The sequence below is a fragment of the Poecilia mexicana genome, unplaced genomic scaffold (genome assembly GCF_051168715.1).
Source record: "Poecilia mexicana isolate PSO_F unplaced genomic scaffold, ASM5116871v1 ptg000069l_RagTag, whole genome shotgun sequence".
NCBI lineage: Eukaryota > Metazoa > Chordata > Actinopteri > Cyprinodontiformes > Poeciliidae > Poecilia > Poecilia mexicana.
In genome coordinates, this window is record NW_028263423.1 from 57,501 (window position 1) to 76,590 (window position 19,090).

The 19,090-nt window shown below is 47.1% G+C and overlaps 7 protein-coding genes across 7 annotated transcripts in view; all 7 read left to right on the forward strand.

The window, feature by feature from the left end:
* Positions 1 to 2,339, forward strand: part of LOC148152415 (uncharacterized) — a 3,100-nt gene extending 761 nt beyond the window's left edge. Inside the window, exon 1 of the mRNA XM_088003599.1 lies at positions 1 to 2,339. This exon is cut by the window's left edge and continues 761 nt beyond it. Within this exon, the coding sequence (XP_087859725.1) occupies positions 57 to 2,339 (2,283 nt within the window). The 5' untranslated portion in view covers positions 1 to 56.
* Positions 2,340 to 2,487: 148 nt separating this feature from the next.
* On the forward strand, positions 2,488 to 4,555 carry LOC148152416 (uncharacterized). Its single transcript, XM_088003600.1, has one exon. The coding sequence runs from the start codon at positions 2,504 to 2,506 to the stop codon at positions 4,553 to 4,555; it is 2,052 nt and encodes a 683-aa protein (XP_087859726.1). The 5' UTR covers positions 2,488 to 2,503.
* Positions 4,556 to 4,995: 440 nt separating this feature from the next.
* On the forward strand, positions 4,996 to 8,009 carry LOC148152417 (uncharacterized). The gene has a single exon (XM_088003601.1). The coding sequence runs from the start codon at positions 5,727 to 5,729 to the stop codon at positions 8,007 to 8,009; it is 2,283 nt and encodes a 760-aa protein (XP_087859727.1). The 5' UTR covers positions 4,996 to 5,726.
* Positions 8,010 to 8,157: 148 nt separating this feature from the next.
* On the forward strand, positions 8,158 to 10,225 carry LOC148152418 (uncharacterized). Its single transcript, XM_088003602.1, has one exon. It carries the CDS (start codon positions 8,174 to 8,176, stop codon positions 10,223 to 10,225), a length of 2,052 nt encoding a protein of 683 aa, XP_087859728.1. The 5' UTR covers positions 8,158 to 8,173.
* Positions 10,140 to 13,674, forward strand: LOC148152419 (uncharacterized). Its single transcript, XM_088003603.1, has one exon. The coding sequence runs from the start codon at positions 11,392 to 11,394 to the stop codon at positions 13,672 to 13,674; it is 2,283 nt and encodes a 760-aa protein (XP_087859729.1). The 5' UTR covers positions 10,140 to 11,391.
* Positions 13,675 to 13,822: 148 nt separating this feature from the next.
* Positions 13,823 to 15,890, forward strand: LOC148152420 (uncharacterized). Its single transcript, XM_088003604.1, has one exon. The coding sequence runs from the start codon at positions 13,839 to 13,841 to the stop codon at positions 15,888 to 15,890; it is 2,052 nt and encodes a 683-aa protein (XP_087859730.1). The 5' UTR covers positions 13,823 to 13,838.
* Positions 15,891 to 16,274: 384 nt separating this feature from the next.
* Positions 16,275 to 19,053, forward strand: LOC148152421 (uncharacterized; the record flags this gene model as incomplete). Its single annotated transcript, XM_088003605.1, has 1 exon — positions 16,275 to 19,053. A coding segment is annotated over exon 1 (1,963 nt), but the record flags the coding sequence as incomplete, so codon positions are not given.
* Between the last annotated feature and the right edge of the window lie 37 nt (positions 19,054 to 19,090).

The following is a 19,090-nucleotide window of genomic DNA, read 5'->3' on the forward strand; positions in this document are numbered from 1 at the left end:
TTCATTTAATCACAGTTTAGATTTTTTTATAAAACTTTTTTTATCATCCATCCAAAATGGTTTGGAATTCTGATCCTCTGGATTATGAGGATGACAACTGGACAACAGTCCACTACCACCGCGGCAGACAACGCAACCGGCAACTGGAGAACCGCTACCTCCGGAGCTACGAAGCGGCACCGAACAACTGGGACCCCCCTCAACAACGCTGGAGGCCCAGCTATGCTTCGGTGACCCGCTACCCCACGGCGGATCGCAGCAGAAGCTCCGGTCCACAACACCGCCAGCGGCAGTACCCTCCTTCCCGACACGGCGGATCCTTCCAGCCACGTCAGAGGTACCCTCCGCAACGCCGTGAGCCGCGTCCTTATGGTCGCGATGTGGACTTCCGACCACAACCATACCGCTCCCAGCCCCGCAACCAGTACCGCCAACCACGTACTGACTCCCGGGGCTGGAACAACAACGGAGCACCACGTCGGAACCACAACCAGCAGCATCAGCACCAGCAACATCAGTGGCAACAGCAGCAGCGCCAGCAACGGAGACAGCAGCGACAGCAGCCTCAGCAGCGGCAGCAACGCCAGCCCCAACCACGCCCAGCACCACGGAACAGGCCGAACCGCACCGAATACCAGCAATCGGACGACCCGGACTTTACCGTTAAGGTCAGATCCCTACACAGGCTGCTTAAAGCCACCCACCACCTCAACAATGTATCCCAGAAAGATCGTGACCCACCGGCCATCCAGCGGATCACCATCAACCTGGCTGAGGCGATCAAACCTGCCAATCCATCAATTAAAACACTCGATTTAATTGATGGAAATGCCAGGAACTGGGCCTTCAACACAATGTGCATCCTGAGGCAACACTATCAGGATGTGCAAGAAGAAGAAAAACAGCTGCTTCTGGCACTAGGTGGCGACATGCTGCAACCGCTGGAGGTTGCTGTGAAATGGGCCAAACGCAACCTGGGCAAAAGATTCAACCCATCTGTAGCAGATGATGTCCAGGCTTACCTGCTGGCCTCAGATGATGATGGGGCTCCCCCCTCTCCTGCTGGATCCTCTGCTGCTTCCTCCTCCTCCTCATCCAACCCATCCTCTCGGCACCTGAATACAGAGGATGATGGGCCACCTCAGCAAGCTGCAGAAACAGAGGGTGAACCTGCTGATCACCCTCCACCAACTCAAGCTGCAACTACAGAGGAGGAGGATGAATATGATTACTTCCACCGTTCCCCCTCCCAACCGGTGGTCCCTCGATCTTCCCCCTCCTCTTCCTCCTCCTCTCCCTCCCCCCCTCCTCCCCCACCCCCTAGACCTGTCATGTCAACCACAGCTACCATGACAGATCCTCCCCAAAATGACTGGTCACCTGTGACATCTGTGAGGAGCCTGGATGCAGCATGCAGCCCCCCTCCCCCTCACCATGCAGCAGAGAACATCACTCCTCTGCCCCAACGTCAGCAGGACCCAGCCAGAGAAACCACCTCTGTCCCCCGGAGAACAGCTCAAACCCCTGTGCCTGCTCCTCCACAGAGAAGGTCAACTCCTGCTCTAGATGAGGACATCTCCTTTGTGGCTGAGTTCCTGCAGGAGGAGCTCCAGAGATACAGATCTCCATCTACCCGCTCCTCCACCCCCACACCCTCCCTTCGTGAAGTTCGAATGACCTCTCTGCGACCCAGGATGGCCCCCATCCAACGCAGGCTACAGGTCAGCACTCAACGTAAGCTCACGTTTGGTGTTCCTGCCTCTGTCTCCTCCACGGCCGGCCCCACGGGCCCTTCTGTCGGCCGGGCCCTGATGACAGCCGGGCAGGAGGGCGTCCTGTCCAAGACCAGGAACTGGGCCCTCAACCTCGACAGCAGATGTGTCATCATCGGAGACTCCAACGTAGCGAGGTTCCCGAACGTGAGCAACCCTGATCTGCAGGTCATCAGCTTCTCCGGTGCCAGATGGAGACATCTGACACACCTGTTTGGAAGAACGCAGATCAACGAGGGTGTCGAGCGTCTGATCCTCTCTCTGGGGATCAACCACAGATCCCAGAGAAACAAGGAAGCTGTTGTGAGAGAGATGAAGGCGGCTGTGAGAGCTGCCAGGACCAAGTGTCCTAATGCAGATGTTTATGTTCCTGAGGTCAACTTCTCATCTGCTCTGCCTCAACATGAACAGGCAATCCTCTCTCACCTGAACACTCACATCATGCAGCTTCCTCTCTACATCCCTGCACTGAAGAAGACGTCCTTCACGGTGGCCAGGGACAGAATCCACTGGACCAAGGCCACTGCATCCCGTCTTCTCAACCACTGGGGTGAGTGGTTAAAATAGATTGCCCTGAGAGCCTTGGAGAGAAGGAAGGGCACTCTCAGATTGTACATAATAATATCTGTAATCTTTCAAAATCCTTTATTCTGAGTGATGCACAGCGTTCCCTTTTGAGCAGAGGTCTAACCTTCATTCCTAGTCAGGTTGACAATAAACAAATAACTAAAATGCAAATGAGGTTTGAATTACAAAAGTATCACAGAAGAATTAAACTAGCAGTGTATTACAAGGATGATGTATCTAACAGTAATAAGAACCTACCTTTCTTACCTGAATCCGACTGGTCTCCTCCAATCGACGCTCTTCCTCCTGAGGTGGGAAAATTAATTAATAAAGATCTAAAATACCTAGATAAAAACTTTAAATTTAGTAAAACCATACCTAACCTAACTATAGAAGAAAGCAAAGCACTTAAAGAATTAATGGATAACAAGAATATAATAATTAAACCTGCTGATAAAGGCAGTGCTATTGTGATTATGGATAGAGAACAGTACCTGTGGGAGGGCTATAAACAATTATACAATCAAACATATTATAAGAAATTGGATGCTCCTATTTATAAAGAAACAGCCCCCCTAATTAGAAAAATAATTGACAATCTACATAAAAAGAAATTCATTAATGCTAAACAAAAATCTTACCTGCTTGGGCCTCCTGAACCCAGAGCCAGGAGATTTTATTTGCTCCCTAAAATACACAAAAAAAGAGAAGCTTGGAGCAAGAAAAATGAGATCCCACATGGAAGACCAATTGTTTCAGACTGTGGGAGTGAAACATATAACACAGCAGAATTTATTGATCATTATTTATACCCTCTATCCATATTACACAAAAGCTATATTAAAGATACCTATGATTTTATTGAAAAAATCAAATTAATTTCCCTACCTCAGGACTCTATTCTATTTACCATTGACATAGACAGTTTGTACACTAACATTGATATAAATGAAGGAATTAGTTGCATTAAAAGAATATTCTTTAAGTACCCAGATTCGAGGAGGCCAGATCGTGAATTAATCCAGCTGCTGGAGATCAACCTGAAAAGGAATGACTTTGTTTTTGACGGAAACTTCTTCCTGCAAGTGAAAGGTACAGCCATGGGTAAAAAATTTGCACCTGCCTATGCAAATATATTCATGGCTGACTGGGAGGAGGGTGCCCTCAGCACTTGCAGAAAGACCCCTTTATTTTATTTCAGATACCTGGACGACATCTGGGGGGTCTGGACTCATTCTGAAGAAGACTTTAAGGAATTCCTCAATCATTTAAACACATACAATCCCTCCATTACAGTCAAGTCCACTACAAGCGTTAAAGCGGTAGATTTTCTGGACACAACCACCTTTAAAGGACCAAATTTTGACACGACACACAAATTGGATATCAAGGTTTTTTTCAAAGAAACAGACACACATGCCCTCTTATTTAAAACCAGTTATCACCCAAGGCACACATATGCCGGCCTCATCAAGTCACAACTCCTCAGATTCCACAGGATATGTACGCAGAGAGCAGATTTTGAGGAGGCTGTTAAGATCCTGTTCTCTGCACTTTCCAAAAGAGGATATTCCAGGACTTTCCTCAGGGCATGTAGGAAAGGCTTCCTTGAGTCCAGACCCCCCGATCCGTCTCCCCTACTTCCTCTGATCACAACCTTCACCTCTTCAGCAGGCCAATTTGTATATAATATTAAACAAAATTTCACCAAATTCCAATCAGAAACCTCTTTACTTCAAAATTATAGAATAATTGCGGCATATAAAAGGAACAAAAATTTGAGAGACTTCCTAGTTAAAGCTGAAGTCAAACCTCTGGAGAAACCCAAGGTGAAAGGTCAGAGTGATTTTTTCAAACAGTTGAGTTGGGTACAAAATAAATTTAACAACACAATTTTTAAATTAGATCAATTAGGCCACCCTAAATTAAAAAATTGTGTTTATCTAATCACATGTAAAATTTGTAAAATGAATTATGTCGGCGAAACGGGAAACACCCTCCTCACCCGTTTTGTCCAACACAGACATAATATTCAAAAGCAAAAAAAGACACATGTACCCCTAATTCGACACTTTATTAGGCACGGTTGGACCTCTGTTTCGGCTCTGGTGCTGAACTCCAACCCGGCGTGGTCTCCGGCCCAGAGGAGGAGAGCTGAAAGGCTCTGGATCCACAGGTTGGACACTAAGATCCCCAGGGGCCTCAACGAGAGATAGGCTGCACTGTTGATTCTCCGGGCGGGACGTGCCCGTGCATCTGGGCGGGGTAGAGGGTAAGAGGCATTGGTTTGGGGAACCAATATTGGTTTCCTGACCTTTGACCTTGAACCCAAACCCTGCTCCAACCCGCAACACTCGTCCTAACCAGCCAGTGCCTCCCGCCTGGGTTCTTCTTCAGTGTCCTGTCTTCTCTGTGGTGACCATGGGATCCCTCCACACCTGTTTAAAACACAGAAACAATCAAGGATTAGTGCCTAAACCTAAAGTCCCATTCCCTTGCCTAATCCTAACCTTTGACCCCCTCCTAATTTGAATATCTTTCTTTATGCCCTTACCAAAGATTTTTCTCTAACCCTAACCATCCTAATTTGTATATTTTTTTTTTTTTTTATGCCCTTACCAAAGATTTTTTTCTAACCCTAACCACTTAAAACTATGCATTATTAACCCTAATTTATAATTTTAACCCTAAATGTAAATATTTCCCCTAACCAAAATCCCTAAACACTCACGCTGTGCATCACCTGTCTTAATTTATATGTTTGACTTTTATTTTTAATCCTGAACGGTTGAATAAAAGTTGTTTAAAACCTAATTTTTATTAAAACATGTATATATAATGTAAATATTGAACTATCCTTGTAAATATGTAAATATGTTGCATAATTTTATTGATTTTCTATGGTTTTGCCATCCTGACCTGTAAATATGTTTGTTGGCCTTCCACTGCACTGGATACAGTTCCTTTTTTTGACCAGTAGGGGGCGGGAGCGCTATTTGGTGTTTGTATATGTTTAAATCTCCTCCTCAGCCTCCCCCCTCCCTTCCTGTTCTATGACGTGTTACCTGCACTCGTTCGGCCAATCAGAGCCAACTGTTTATTCTGCTTGTTTGAAGTGCGAAATTTGAAACTGTTCTGCTTTATATACTTGAATCTTAACCGATGTTCTTAGTTGAGACAGCAGACTGCCTGATGAAGGTTTAATTTTGACCGAAACGTCGCGTTTTGTTTGCTTGTCTCGTGTTCTGAATAAAATAAGTGCCGAACGGCCTTAAAAGCAGTTCAGTTTTCCCGATTTTTCATTTATTCTATTTTAGTTAATTTTTATTTTTTCATTTAATCACAGTTTAGATTTTTTTATAAAACTTTTTTTATCATCCATCCAAAATGGTTTGGAATTCTGATCCTCTGGATTATGAGGATGACAACTGGACAACAGTCCACTACCACCGCGGCAGACAACGCAACCGGCAACTGGAGAACCGCTACCTCCGGAGCTACGAAGCGGCACCGAACAACTGGGACCCCCCTCAACAACGCTGGAGGCCCAGCTATGCTTCGGTGACCCGCTACCCCACGGCGGATCGCAGCAGAAGCTCCGGTCCACAACACCGCCAGCGGCAGTACCCTCCTTCCCGACACGGCGGATCCTTCCAGCCACGTCAGAGGTACCCTCCGCAACGCCGTGAGCCGCGTCCTTATGGTCGCGATGTGGACTTCCGACCACAACCATACCGCTCCCAGCCCCGCAACCAGTACCGCCAACCACGTACTGACTCCCGGGGCTGGAACAACAACGGAGCACCACGTCGGAACCACAACCAGCAGCATCAGCACCAGCAACATCAGTGGCAACAGCAGCAGCGCCAGCAACGGAGACAGCAGCGACAGCAGCCTCAGCAGCGGCAGCAACGCCAGCCCCAACCACGCCCAGCACCACGGAACAGGCCGAACCGCACCGAATACCAGCAATCGGACGACCCGGACTTTACCGTTAAGGTCAGATCCCTACACAGGCTGCTTAAAGCCACCCACCACCTCAACAATGTATCCCAGAAAGATCGTGACCCACCGGCCATCCAGCGGATCACCATCAACCTGGCTGAGGCGATCAAACCTGCCAATCCATCAATTAAAACACTCGATTTAATTGATGGAAATGCCAGGAACTGGGCCTTCAACACAATGTGCATCCTGAGGCAACACTATCAGGATGTGCAAGAAGAAGAAAAACAGCTGCTTCTGGCACTAGGTGGCGACATGCTGCAACCGCTGGAGGTTGCTGTGAAATGGGCCAAACGCAACCTGGGCAAAAGATTCAACCCATCTGTAGCAGATGATGTCCAGGCTTACCTGCTGGCCTCAGATGATGATGGGGCTCCCCCCTCTCCTGCTGGATCCTCTGCTGCTTCCTCCTCCTCCTCATCCAACCCATCCTCTCGGCACCTGAATACAGAGGATGATGGGCCACCTCAGCAAGCTGCAGAAACAGAGGGTGAACCTGCTGATCACCCTCCACCAACTCAAGCTGCAACTACAGAGGAGGAGGATGAATATGATTACTTCCACCGTTCCCCCTCCCAACCGGTGGTCCCTCGATCTTCCCCCTCCTCTTCCTCCTCCTCTCCCTCCCCCCCTCCTCCCCCACCCCCTAGACCTGTCATGTCAACCACAGCTACCATGACAGATCCTCCCCAAAATGACTGGTCACCTGTGACATCTGTGAGGAGCCTGGATGCAGCATGCAGCCCCCCTCCCCCTCACCATGCAGCAGAGAACATCACTCCTCTGCCCCAACGTCAGCAGGACCCAGCCAGAGAAACCACCTCTGTCCCCCGGAGAACAGCTCAAACCCCTGTGCCTGCTCCTCCACAGAGAAGGTCAACTCCTGCTCTAGATGAGGACATCTCCTTTGTGGCTGAGTTCCTGCAGGAGGAGCTCCAGAGATACAGATCTCCATCTACCCGCTCCTCCACCCCCACACCCTCCCTTCGTGAAGTTCGAATGACCTCTCTGCGACCCAGGATGGCCCCCATCCAACGCAGGCTACAGGTCAGCACTCAACGTAAGCTCACGTTTGGTGTTCCTGCCTCTGTCTCCTCCACGGCCGGCCCCACGGGCCCTTCTGTCGGCCGGGCCCTGATGACAGCCGGGCAGGAGGGCGTCCTGTCCAAGACCAGGAACTGGGCCCTCAACCTCGACAGCAGATGTGTCATCATCGGAGACTCCAACGTAGCGAGGTTCCCGAACGTGAGCAACCCTGATCTGCAGGTCATCAGCTTCTCCGGTGCCAGATGGAGACATCTGACACACCTGTTTGGAAGAACGCAGATCAACGAGGGTGTCGAGCGTCTGATCCTCTCTCTGGGGATCAACCACAGATCCCAGAGAAACAAGGAAGCTGTTGTGAGAGAGATGAAGGCGGCTGTGAGAGCTGCCAGGACCAAGTGTCCTAATGCAGATGTTTATGTTCCTGAGGTCAACTTCTCATCTGCTCTGCCTCAACATGAACAGGCAATCCTCTCTCACCTGAACACTCACATCATGCAGCTTCCTCTCTACATCCCTGCACTGAAGAAGACGTCCTTCACGGTGGCCAGGGACAGAATCCACTGGACCAAGGCCACTGCATCCCGTCTTCTCAACCACTGGGGTGAGTGGTTAAAATAGATTGCCCTGAGAGCCTTGGAGAGAAGGAAGGGCACTCTCAGATTGTACATAATAATATCTGTAATCTTTCAAAATCCTTTATTCTGAGTGATGCACAGCGTTCCCTTTTGAGCAGAGGTCTAACCTTCATTCCTAGTCAGGTTGACAATAAACAAATAACTAAAATGCAAATGAGGTTTGAATTACAAAAGTATCACAGAAGAATTAAACTAGCAGTGTATTACAAGGATGATGTATCTAACAGTAATAAGAACCTACCTTTCTTACCTGAATCCGACTGGTCTCCTCCAATCGACGCTCTTCCTCCTGAGGTGGGAAAATTAATTAATAAAGATCTAAAATACCTAGATAAAAACTTTAAATTTAGTAAAACCATACCTAACCTAACTATAGAAGAAAGCAAAGCACTTAAAGAATTAATGGATAACAAGAATATAATAATTAAACCTGCTGATAAAGGCAGTGCTATTGTGATTATGGATAGAGAACAGTACCTGTGGGAGGGCTATAAACAATTATACAATCAAACATATTATAAGAAATTGGATGCTCCTATTTATAAAGAAACAGCCCCCCTAATTAGAAAAATAATTGACAATCTACATAAAAAGAAATTCATTAATGCTAAACAAAAATCTTACCTGCTTGGGCCTCCTGAACCCAGAGCCAGGAGATTTTATTTGCTCCCTAAAATACACAAAAAAAGAGAAGCTTGGAGCAAGAAAAATGAGATCCCACATGGAAGACCAATTGTTTCAGACTGTGGGAGTGAAACATATAACACAGCAGAATTTATTGATCATTATTTATACCCTCTATCCATATTACACAAAAGCTATATTAAAGATACCTATGATTTTATTGAAAAAATCAAATTAATTTCCCTACCTCAGGACTCTATTCTATTTACCATTGACATAGACAGTTTGTACACTAACATTGATATAAATGAAGGAATTAGTTGCATTAAAAGAATATTCTTTAAGTACCCAGATTCGAGGAGGCCAGATCGTGAATTAATCCAGCTGCTGGAGATCAACCTGAAAAGGAATGACTTTGTTTTTGACGGAAACTTCTTCCTGCAAGTGAAAGGTACAGCCATGGGTAAAAAATTTGCACCTGCCTATGCAAATATATTCATGGCTGACTGGGAGGAGGGTGCCCTCAGCACTTGCAGAAAGACCCCTTTATTTTATTTCAGATACCTGGACGACATCTGGGGGGTCTGGACTCATTCTGAAGAAGACTTTAAGGAATTCCTCAATCATTTAAACACATACAATCCCTCCATTACAGTCAAGTCCACTACAAGCGTTAAAGCGGTAGATTTTCTGGACACAACCACCTTTAAAGGACCAAATTTTGACACGACACACAAATTGGATATCAAGGTTTTTTTCAAAGAAACAGACACACATGCCCTCTTATTTAAAACCAGTTATCACCCAAGGCACACATATGCCGGCCTCATCAAGTCACAACTCCTCAGATTCCACAGGATATGTACGCAGAGAGCAGATTTTGAGGAGGCTGTTAAGATCCTGTTCTCTGCACTTTCCAAAAGAGGATATTCCAGGACTTTCCTCAGGGCATGTAGGAAAGGCTTCCTTGAGTCCAGACCCCCCGATCCGTCTCCCCTACTTCCTCTGATCACAACCTTCACCTCTTCAGCAGGCCAATTTGTATATAATATTAAACAAAATTTCACCAAATTCCAATCAGAAACCTCTTTACTTCAAAATTATAGAATAATTGCGGCATATAAAAGGAACAAAAATTTGAGAGACTTCCTAGTTAAAGCTGAAGTCAAACCTCTGGAGAAACCCAAGGTGAAAGGTCAGAGTGATTTTTTCAAACAGTTGAGTTGGGTACAAAATAAATTTAACAACACAATTTTTAAATTAGATCAATTAGGCCACCCTAAATTAAAAAATTGTGTTTATCTAATCACATGTAAAATTTGTAAAATGAATTATGTCGGCGAAACGGGAAACACCCTCCTCACCCGTTTTGTCCAACACAGACATAATATTCAAAAGCAAAAAAAGACACATGTACCCCTAATTCGACACTTTATTAGGCACGGTTGGACCTCTGTTTCGGCTCTGGTGCTGAACTCCAACCCGGCGTGGTCTCCGGCCCAGAGGAGGAGAGCTGAAAGGCTCTGGATCCACAGGTTGGACACTAAGATCCCCAGGGGCCTCAACGAGAGATAGGCTGCACTGTTGATTCTCCGGGCGGGACGTGCCCGTGCATCTGGGCGGGGTAGAGGGTAAGAGGCATTGGTTTGGGGAACCAATATTGGTTTCCTGACCTTTGACCTTGAACCCAAACCCTGCTCCAACCCGCAACACTCGTCCTAACCAGCCAGTGCCTCCCGCCTGGGTTCTTCTTCAGTGTCCTGTCTTCTCTGTGGTGACCATGGGATCCCTCCACACCTGTTTAAAACACAGAAACAATCAAGGATTAGTGCCTAAACCTAAAGTCCCATTCCCTTGCCTAATCCTAACCTTTGACCCCCTCCTAATTTGAATATCTTTCTTTATGCCCTTACCAAAGATTTTTCTCTAACCCTAACCATCCTAATTTGTATATTTTTCTTTTATGCCCTTACCAAAGATTTTTTTCTAACCCTAACCACTTAAAACTATGCATTATTAACCCTAATTTATAATTTTAACCCTAAATGTAAATATTTCCCCTAACCAAAATCCCTAAACACTCACGCTGTGCATCACCTGTCTTAATTTATATGTTTGACTTTTATTTTTAATCCTGAACGGTTGAATAAAAGTTGTTTAAAACCTAATTTTTATTAAAACATGTATATATAATGTAAATATTGAACTATCCTTGTAAATATGTAAATATGTTGCATAATTTTATTGATTTTCTATGGTTTTGCCATCCTGACCTGTAAATATGTTTGTTGGCCTTCCACTGCACTGGATACAGTTCCTTTTTTTGACCAGTAGGGGGCGGGAGCGCTATTTGGTGTTTGTATATGTTTAAATCTCCTCCTCAGCCTCCCCCCTCCCTTCCTGTTCTATGACGTGTTACCTGCACTCGTTCGGCCAATCAGAGCCAACTGTTTATTCTGCTTGTTTGAAGTGCGAAATTTGAAACTGTTCTGCTTTATATACTTGAATCTTAACCGATGTTCTTAGTTGAGACAGCAGACTGCCTGATGAAGGTTTAATTTTGACCGAAACGTCGCGTTTTGTTTGCTTGTCTCGTGTTCTGAATAAAATAAGTGCCGAACGGCCTTAAAAGCAGTTCAGTTTTCCCGATTTTTCATTTATTCTATTTTAGTTAATTTTTATTTTTTCATTTAATCACAGTTTAGATTTTTTTATAAAACTTTTTTTATCATCCATCCAAAATGGTTTGGAATTCTGATCCTCTGGATTATGAGGATGACAACTGGACAACAGTCCACTACCACCGCGGCAGACAACGCAACCGGCAACTGGAGAACCGCTACCTCCGGAGCTACGAAGCGGCACCGAACAACTGGGACCCCCCTCAACAACGCTGGAGGCCCAGCTATGCTTCGGTGACCCGCTACCCCACGGCGGATCGCAGCAGAAGCTCCGGTCCACAACACCGCCAGCGGCAGTACCCTCCTTCCCGACACGGCGGATCCTTCCAGCCACGTCAGAGGTACCCTCCGCAACGCCGTGAGCCGCGTCCTTATGGTCGCGATGTGGACTTCCGACCACAACCATACCGCTCCCAGCCCCGCAACCAGTACCGCCAACCACGTACTGACTCCCGGGGCTGGAACAACAACGGAGCACCACGTCGGAACCACAACCAGCAGCATCAGCACCAGCAACATCAGTGGCAACAGCAGCAGCGCCAGCAACGGAGACAGCAGCGACAGCAGCCTCAGCAGCGGCAGCAACGCCAGCCCCAACCACGCCCAGCACCACGGAACAGGCCGAACCGCACCGAATACCAGCAATCGGACGACCCGGACTTTACCGTTAAGGTCAGATCCCTACACAGGCTGCTTAAAGCCACCCACCACCTCAACAATGTATCCCAGAAAGATCGTGACCCACCGGCCATCCAGCGGATCACCATCAACCTGGCTGAGGCGATCAAACCTGCCAATCCATCAATTAAAACACTCGATTTAATTGATGGAAATGCCAGGAACTGGGCCTTCAACACAATGTGCATCCTGAGGCAACACTATCAGGATGTGCAAGAAGAAGAAAAACAGCTGCTTCTGGCACTAGGTGGCGACATGCTGCAACCGCTGGAGGTTGCTGTGAAATGGGCCAAACGCAACCTGGGCAAAAGATTCAACCCATCTGTAGCAGATGATGTCCAGGCTTACCTGCTGGCCTCAGATGATGATGGGGCTCCCCCCTCTCCTGCTGGATCCTCTGCTGCTTCCTCCTCCTCCTCATCCAACCCATCCTCTCGGCACCTGAATACAGAGGATGATGGGCCACCTCAGCAAGCTGCAGAAACAGAGGGTGAACCTGCTGATCACCCTCCACCAACTCAAGCTGCAACTACAGAGGAGGAGGATGAATATGATTACTTCCACCGTTCCCCCTCCCAACCGGTGGTCCCTCGATCTTCCCCCTCCTCTTCCTCCTCCTCTCCCTCCCCCCCTCCTCCCCCACCCCCTAGACCTGTCATGTCAACCACAGCTACCATGACAGATCCTCCCCAAAATGACTGGTCACCTGTGACATCTGTGAGGAGCCTGGATGCAGCATGCAGCCCCCCTCCCCCTCACCATGCAGCAGAGAACATCACTCCTCTGCCCCAACGTCAGCAGGACCCAGCCAGAGAAACCACCTCTGTCCCCCGGAGAACAGCTCAAACCCCTGTGCCTGCTCCTCCACAGAGAAGGTCAACTCCTGCTCTAGATGAGGACATCTCCTTTGTGGCTGAGTTCCTGCAGGAGGAGCTCCAGAGATACAGATCTCCATCTACCCGCTCCTCCACCCCCACACCCTCCCTTCGTGAAGTTCGAATGACCTCTCTGCGACCCAGGATGGCCCCCATCCAACGCAGGCTACAGGTCAGCACTCAACGTAAGCTCACGTTTGGTGTTCCTGCCTCTGTCTCCTCCACGGCCGGCCCCACGGGCCCTTCTGTCGGCCGGGCCCTGATGACAGCCGGGCAGGAGGGCGTCCTGTCCAAGACCAGGAACTGGGCCCTCAACCTCGACAGCAGATGTGTCATCATCGGAGACTCCAACGTAGCGAGGTTCCCGAACGTGAGCAACCCTGATCTGCAGGTCATCAGCTTCTCCGGTGCCAGATGGAGACATCTGACACACCTGTTTGGAAGAACGCAGATCAACGAGGGTGTCGAGCGTCTGATCCTCTCTCTGGGGATCAACCACAGATCCCAGAGAAACAAGGAAGCTGTTGTGAGAGAGATGAAGGCGGCTGTGAGAGCTGCCAGGACCAAGTGTCCTAATGCAGATGTTTATGTTCCTGAGGTCAACTTCTCATCTGCTCTGCCTCAACATGAACAGGCAATCCTCTCTCACCTGAACACTCACATCATGCAGCTTCCTCTCTACATCCCTGCACTGAAGAAGACGTCCTTCACGGTGGCCAGGGACAGAATCCACTGGACCAAGGCCACTGCATCCCGTCTTCTCAACCACTGGGGTGAGTGGTTAAAATAGATTGCCCTGAGAGCCTTGGAGAGAAGGAAGGGCACTCTCAGATTGTACATAATAATATCTGTAATCTTTCAAAATCCTTTATTCTGAGTGATGCACAGCGTTCCCTTTTGAGCAGAGGTCTAACCTTCATTCCTAGTCAGGTTGACAATAAACAAATAACTAAAATGCAAATGAGGTTTGAATTACAAAAGTATCACAGAAGAATTAAACTAGCAGTGTATTACAAGGATGATGTATCTAACAGTAATAAGAACCTACCTTTCTTACCTGAATCCGACTGGTCTCCTCCAATCGACGCTCTTCCTCCTGAGGTGGGAAAATTAATTAATAAAGATCTAAAATACCTAGATAAAAACTTTAAATTTAGTAAAACCATACCTAACCTAACTATAGAAGAAAGCAAAGCACTTAAAGAATTAATGGATAACAAGAATATAATAATTAAACCTGCTGATAAAGGCAGTGCTATTGTGATTATGGATAGAGAACAGTACCTGTGGGAGGGCTATAAACAATTATACAATCAAACATATTATAAGAAATTGGATGCTCCTATTTATAAAGAAACAGCCCCCCTAATTAGAAAAATAATTGACAATCTACATAAAAAGAAATTCATTAATGCTAAACAAAAATCTTACCTGCTTGGGCCTCCTGAACCCAGAGCCAGGAGATTTTATTTGCTCCCTAAAATACACAAAAAAAGAGAAGCTTGGAGCAAGAAAAATGAGATCCCACATGGAAGACCAATTGTTTCAGACTGTGGGAGTGAAACATATAACACAGCAGAATTTATTGATCATTATTTATACCCTCTATCCATATTACACAAAAGCTATATTAAAGATACCTATGATTTTATTGAAAAAATCAAATTAATTTCCCTACCTCAGGACTCTATTCTATTTACCATTGACATAGACAGTTTGTACACTAACATTGATATAAATGAAGGAATTAGTTGCATTAAAAGAATATTCTTTAAGTACCCAGATTCGAGGAGGCCAGATCGTGAATTAATCCAGCTGCTGGAGATCAACCTGAAAAGGAATGACTTTGTTTTTGACGGAAACTTCTTCCTGCAAGTGAAAGGTACAGCCATGGGTAAAAAATTTGCACCTGCCTATGCAAATATATTCATGGCTGACTGGGAGGAGGGTGCCCTCAGCACTTGCAGAAAGACCCCTTTATTTTATTTCAGATACCTGGACGACATCTGGGGGGTCTGGACTCATTCTGAAGAAGACTTTAAGGAATTCCTCAATCATTTAAACACATACAATCCCTCCATTACAGTCAAGTCCACTACAAGCGTTAAAGCGGTAGATTTTCTGGACACAACCACCTTTAAAGGACCAAATTTTGACACGACACACAAATTGGATATCAAGGTTTTTTTCAAAGAAACAGACACACATGCCCTCTTATTTAAAACCAGTTATCACCCAAGGCACACATATGCCGGCCTCATCAAGTCACAACTCCTCAGATTCCACAGGATATGTACGCAGAGAGCAGATTTTGAGGAGGCTGTTAAGATCCTGTTCTCTGCACTTTCCAAAAGAGGATATTCCAGGACTTTCCTCAGGGCATGTAGGAAAGGCTTCCTTGAGTCCAGACCCCCCGATCCGTCTCCCCTACTTCCTCTGATCACAACCTTCACCTCTTCAGCAGGCCAATTTGTATATAATATTAAACAAAATTTCACCAAATTCCAATCAGAAACCTCTTTACTTCAAAATTATAGAATAATTGCGGCATATAAAAGGAACAAAAATTTGAGAGACTTCCTAGTTAAAGCTGAAGTCAAACCTCTGGAGAAACCCAAGGTGAAAGGTCAGAGTGATTTTTTCAAACAGTTGAGTTGGGTACAAAATAAATTTAACAACACAATTTTTAAATTAGATCAATTAGGCCACCCTAAATTAAAAAATTGTGTTTATCTAATCACATGTAAAATTTGTAAAATGAATTATGTCGGCGAAACGGGAAACACCCTCCTCACCCGTTTTGTCCAACACAGACATAATATTCAAAAGCAAAAAAAGACACATGTACCCCTAATTCGACACTTTATTAGGCACGGTTGGACCTCTGTTTCGGCTCTGGTGCTGAACTCCAACCCGGCGTGGTCTCCGGCCCAGAGGAGGAGAGCTGAAAGGCTCTGGATCCACAGGTTGGACACTAAGATCCCCAGGGGCCTCAACGAGAGATAGGCTGCACTGTTGATTCTCCGGGCGGGACGTGCCCGTGCATCTGGGCGGGGTAGAGGGTAAGAGGCATTGGTTTGGGGAACCAATATTGGTTTCCTGACCTTTGACCTTGAACCCAAACCCTGCTCCAACCCGCAACACTCGTCCTAACCAGCCAGTGCCTCCCGCCTGGGTTCTTCTTCAGTGTCCTGTCTTCTCTGTGGTGACCATGGGATCCCTCCACACCTGTTTAAAACACAGAAACAATCAAGGATTAGTGCCTAAACCTAAAGTCCCATTCCCTTGCCTAATCCTAACCTTTGACCCCCTCCTAATTTGAATATCTTTCTTTATGCCCTTACCAAAGATTTTTCTCTAACCCTAACCATCCTAATTTGTATATTTTTTTTTTTTTTTTTTTTTTTTTTTTTTTTTTTTTTTTTTTTATGCCCTTACCAAAGATTTTTTTCTAACCCTAACCACTTAAAACTATGCATTATTAACCCTAATTTATAATTTTAACCCTAAATGTAAATATTTCCCCTAACCAAAATCCCTAAACACTCACGCTGTGCATCACCTGTCTTAATTTATATGTTTGACTTTTATTTTTAATCCTGAACGGTTGAATAAAAGTTGTTTAAAACCTAATTTTTATTAAAACATGTATATATAATGTAAATATTGAACTATCCTTGTAAATATGTAAATATGTTGCATAATTTTATTGATTTTCTATGGTTTTGCCATCCTGACCTGTAAATATGTTTGTTGGCCTTCCACTGCACTGGATACAGTTCCTTTTTTTGACCAGTAGGGGGCGGGAGCGCTATTTGGTGTTTGTATATGTTTAAATCTCCTCCTCAGCCTCCCCCCTCCCTTCCTGTTCTATGACGTGTTACCTGCACTCGTTCGGCCAATCAGAGCCAACTGTTTATTCTGCTTGTTTGAAGTGCGAAATTTGAAACTGTTCTGCTTTATATACTTGAATCTTAACCGATGTTCTTAGTTGAGACAGCAGACTGCCTGATGAAGGTTTAATTTTGACCGAAACGTCGCGTTTTGTTTGCTTGTCTCGTGTTCTGAATAAAATAAGTGCCGAACGGCCTTAAAAGCAGTTCAGTTTTCCCGATTTTTCATTTATTCTATTTTAGTTAATTTTTATTTTTTCATTTAATCACAGTTTAGATTTTTTTATAAAACTTTTTTTATCATCCATCCAAAATGGTTTGGAATTCTGATCCTCTGGATTATGAGGATGACAACTGGACAACAGTCCACTACCACCGCGGCAGACAACGCAACCGGCAACTGGAGAACCGCTACCTCCGGAGCTACGAAGCGGCACCGAACAACTGGGACCCCCCTCAACAACGCTGGAGGCCCAGCTATGCTTCGGTGACCCGCTACCCCACGGCGGATCGCAGCAGAAGCTCCGGTCCACAACACCGCCAGCGGCAGTACCCTCCTTCCCGACACGGCGGATCCTTCCAGCCACGTCAGAGGTACCCTCCGCAACGCCGTGAGCCGCGTCCTTATGGTCGCGATGTGGACTTCCGACCACAACCATACCGCTCCCAGCCCCGCAACCAGTACCGCCAACCACGTACTGACTCCCGGGGCTGGAACAACAACGGAGCACCACGTCGGAACCACAACCAGCAGCATCAGCACCAGCAACATCAGTGGCAACAGCAGCAGCGCCAGCAACGGAGACAGCAGCGACAGCAGCCTCAGCAGCGGCAGCAACGCCAGCCCCAACCACGCCCAGCACCACGGAACAGGCCGAACCGCACCGAATACCAGCAATCGGACGACCCGGACTTTACCGTTAAGGTCAGATCCCTACACAGGCTGCTTAAAGCCACCCACCACCTCAACAATGTATCCCAGAAAGATCGTGACCCACCGGCCATCCAGCGGATCACCATCAACCTGGCTGAGGCGATCAAACCTGCCAATCCATCAATTAAAACACTCGATTTAATTGATGGAAATGCCAGGAACTGGGCCTTCAACACAATGTGCATCCTGAGGCAACACTATCAGGATGTGCAAGAAGAAGAAAAACAGCTGCTTCTGGCACTAGGTGGCGACATGCTGCAACCGCTGGAGGTTGCTGTGAAATGGGCCAAACGCAACCTGGGCAAAAGATTCAACCCATCTGTAGCAGATGATGTCCAGGCTTACCTGCTGGCCTCAGATGATGATGGGGCTCCCCCCTCTCCTGCTGGATCCTCTGCTGCTTCCTCCTCCTCCTCATCCAACCCATCCTCTCGGCACCTGAATACAGAGGATGATGGGCCACCTCAGCAAGCTGCAGAAACAGAGGGTGAACCTGCTGATCACCCTCCACCAACTCAAGCTGCAACTACAGAGGAGGAGGATGAATATGATTACTTCCACCGTTCCCCCTCCCAACCGGTGGTCCCTCGATCTTCCCCCTCCTCTTCCTCCTCCTCTCCCTCCCCCCCTCCTCCCCCACCCCCTAGACCTGTCATGTCAACCACAGCTACCATGACAGATCCTCCCCAAAATGACTGGTCACCTGTGACATCTGTGAGGAGCCTGGATGCAGCATGCAGCCCCCCTCCCCCTCACCATGCAGCAGAGAACATCACTCCTCTGCCCCAACGTCAGCAGGACCCAGCCAGAGAAACCACCTCTGTCCCCCGGAGAACAGCTCAAACCCCTGTGCCTGCTCCTCCACAGAGAAGGTCAACTCCTGCTCTAGATGAGGACATCTCCTTTGTGGCTGAGTTCCTGCAGGAGGAGCTCCAGAGATACAGATCTCCATCTACCCGCTCCTCCACCCCCACACCCTCCCTTCGTGAAGTTCGAATGACCTCTCTGCGACCCAGGATGGCCCCCATCCAACGCAGGCTACAGGTCAGCACTCAACGTAAGCTCACGTTTGGTGTTCCTGCCTCTGTCTCCTCCACGGCCGGCCCCACGGGCCCTTCTGTCGGCCGGGCCCTGATGACAGCCGGGCAGGAGGGCGTCCTGTCCAAGACCAGGAACTGGGCCCTCAACCTCGACAGCAGATGTGTCATCATCGGAGACTCCAACGTAGCGAGGTTCCCGAACGTGAGCAACCCTGATCTGCAGGTCATCAGCTTCTCCGGTGCCAGATGGAGACATCTGACACACCTGTTTGGAAGAACGCAGATCAACGAGGGTGTCGAGCGTCTGATCCTCTCTCTGGGGATCAACCACAGATCCCA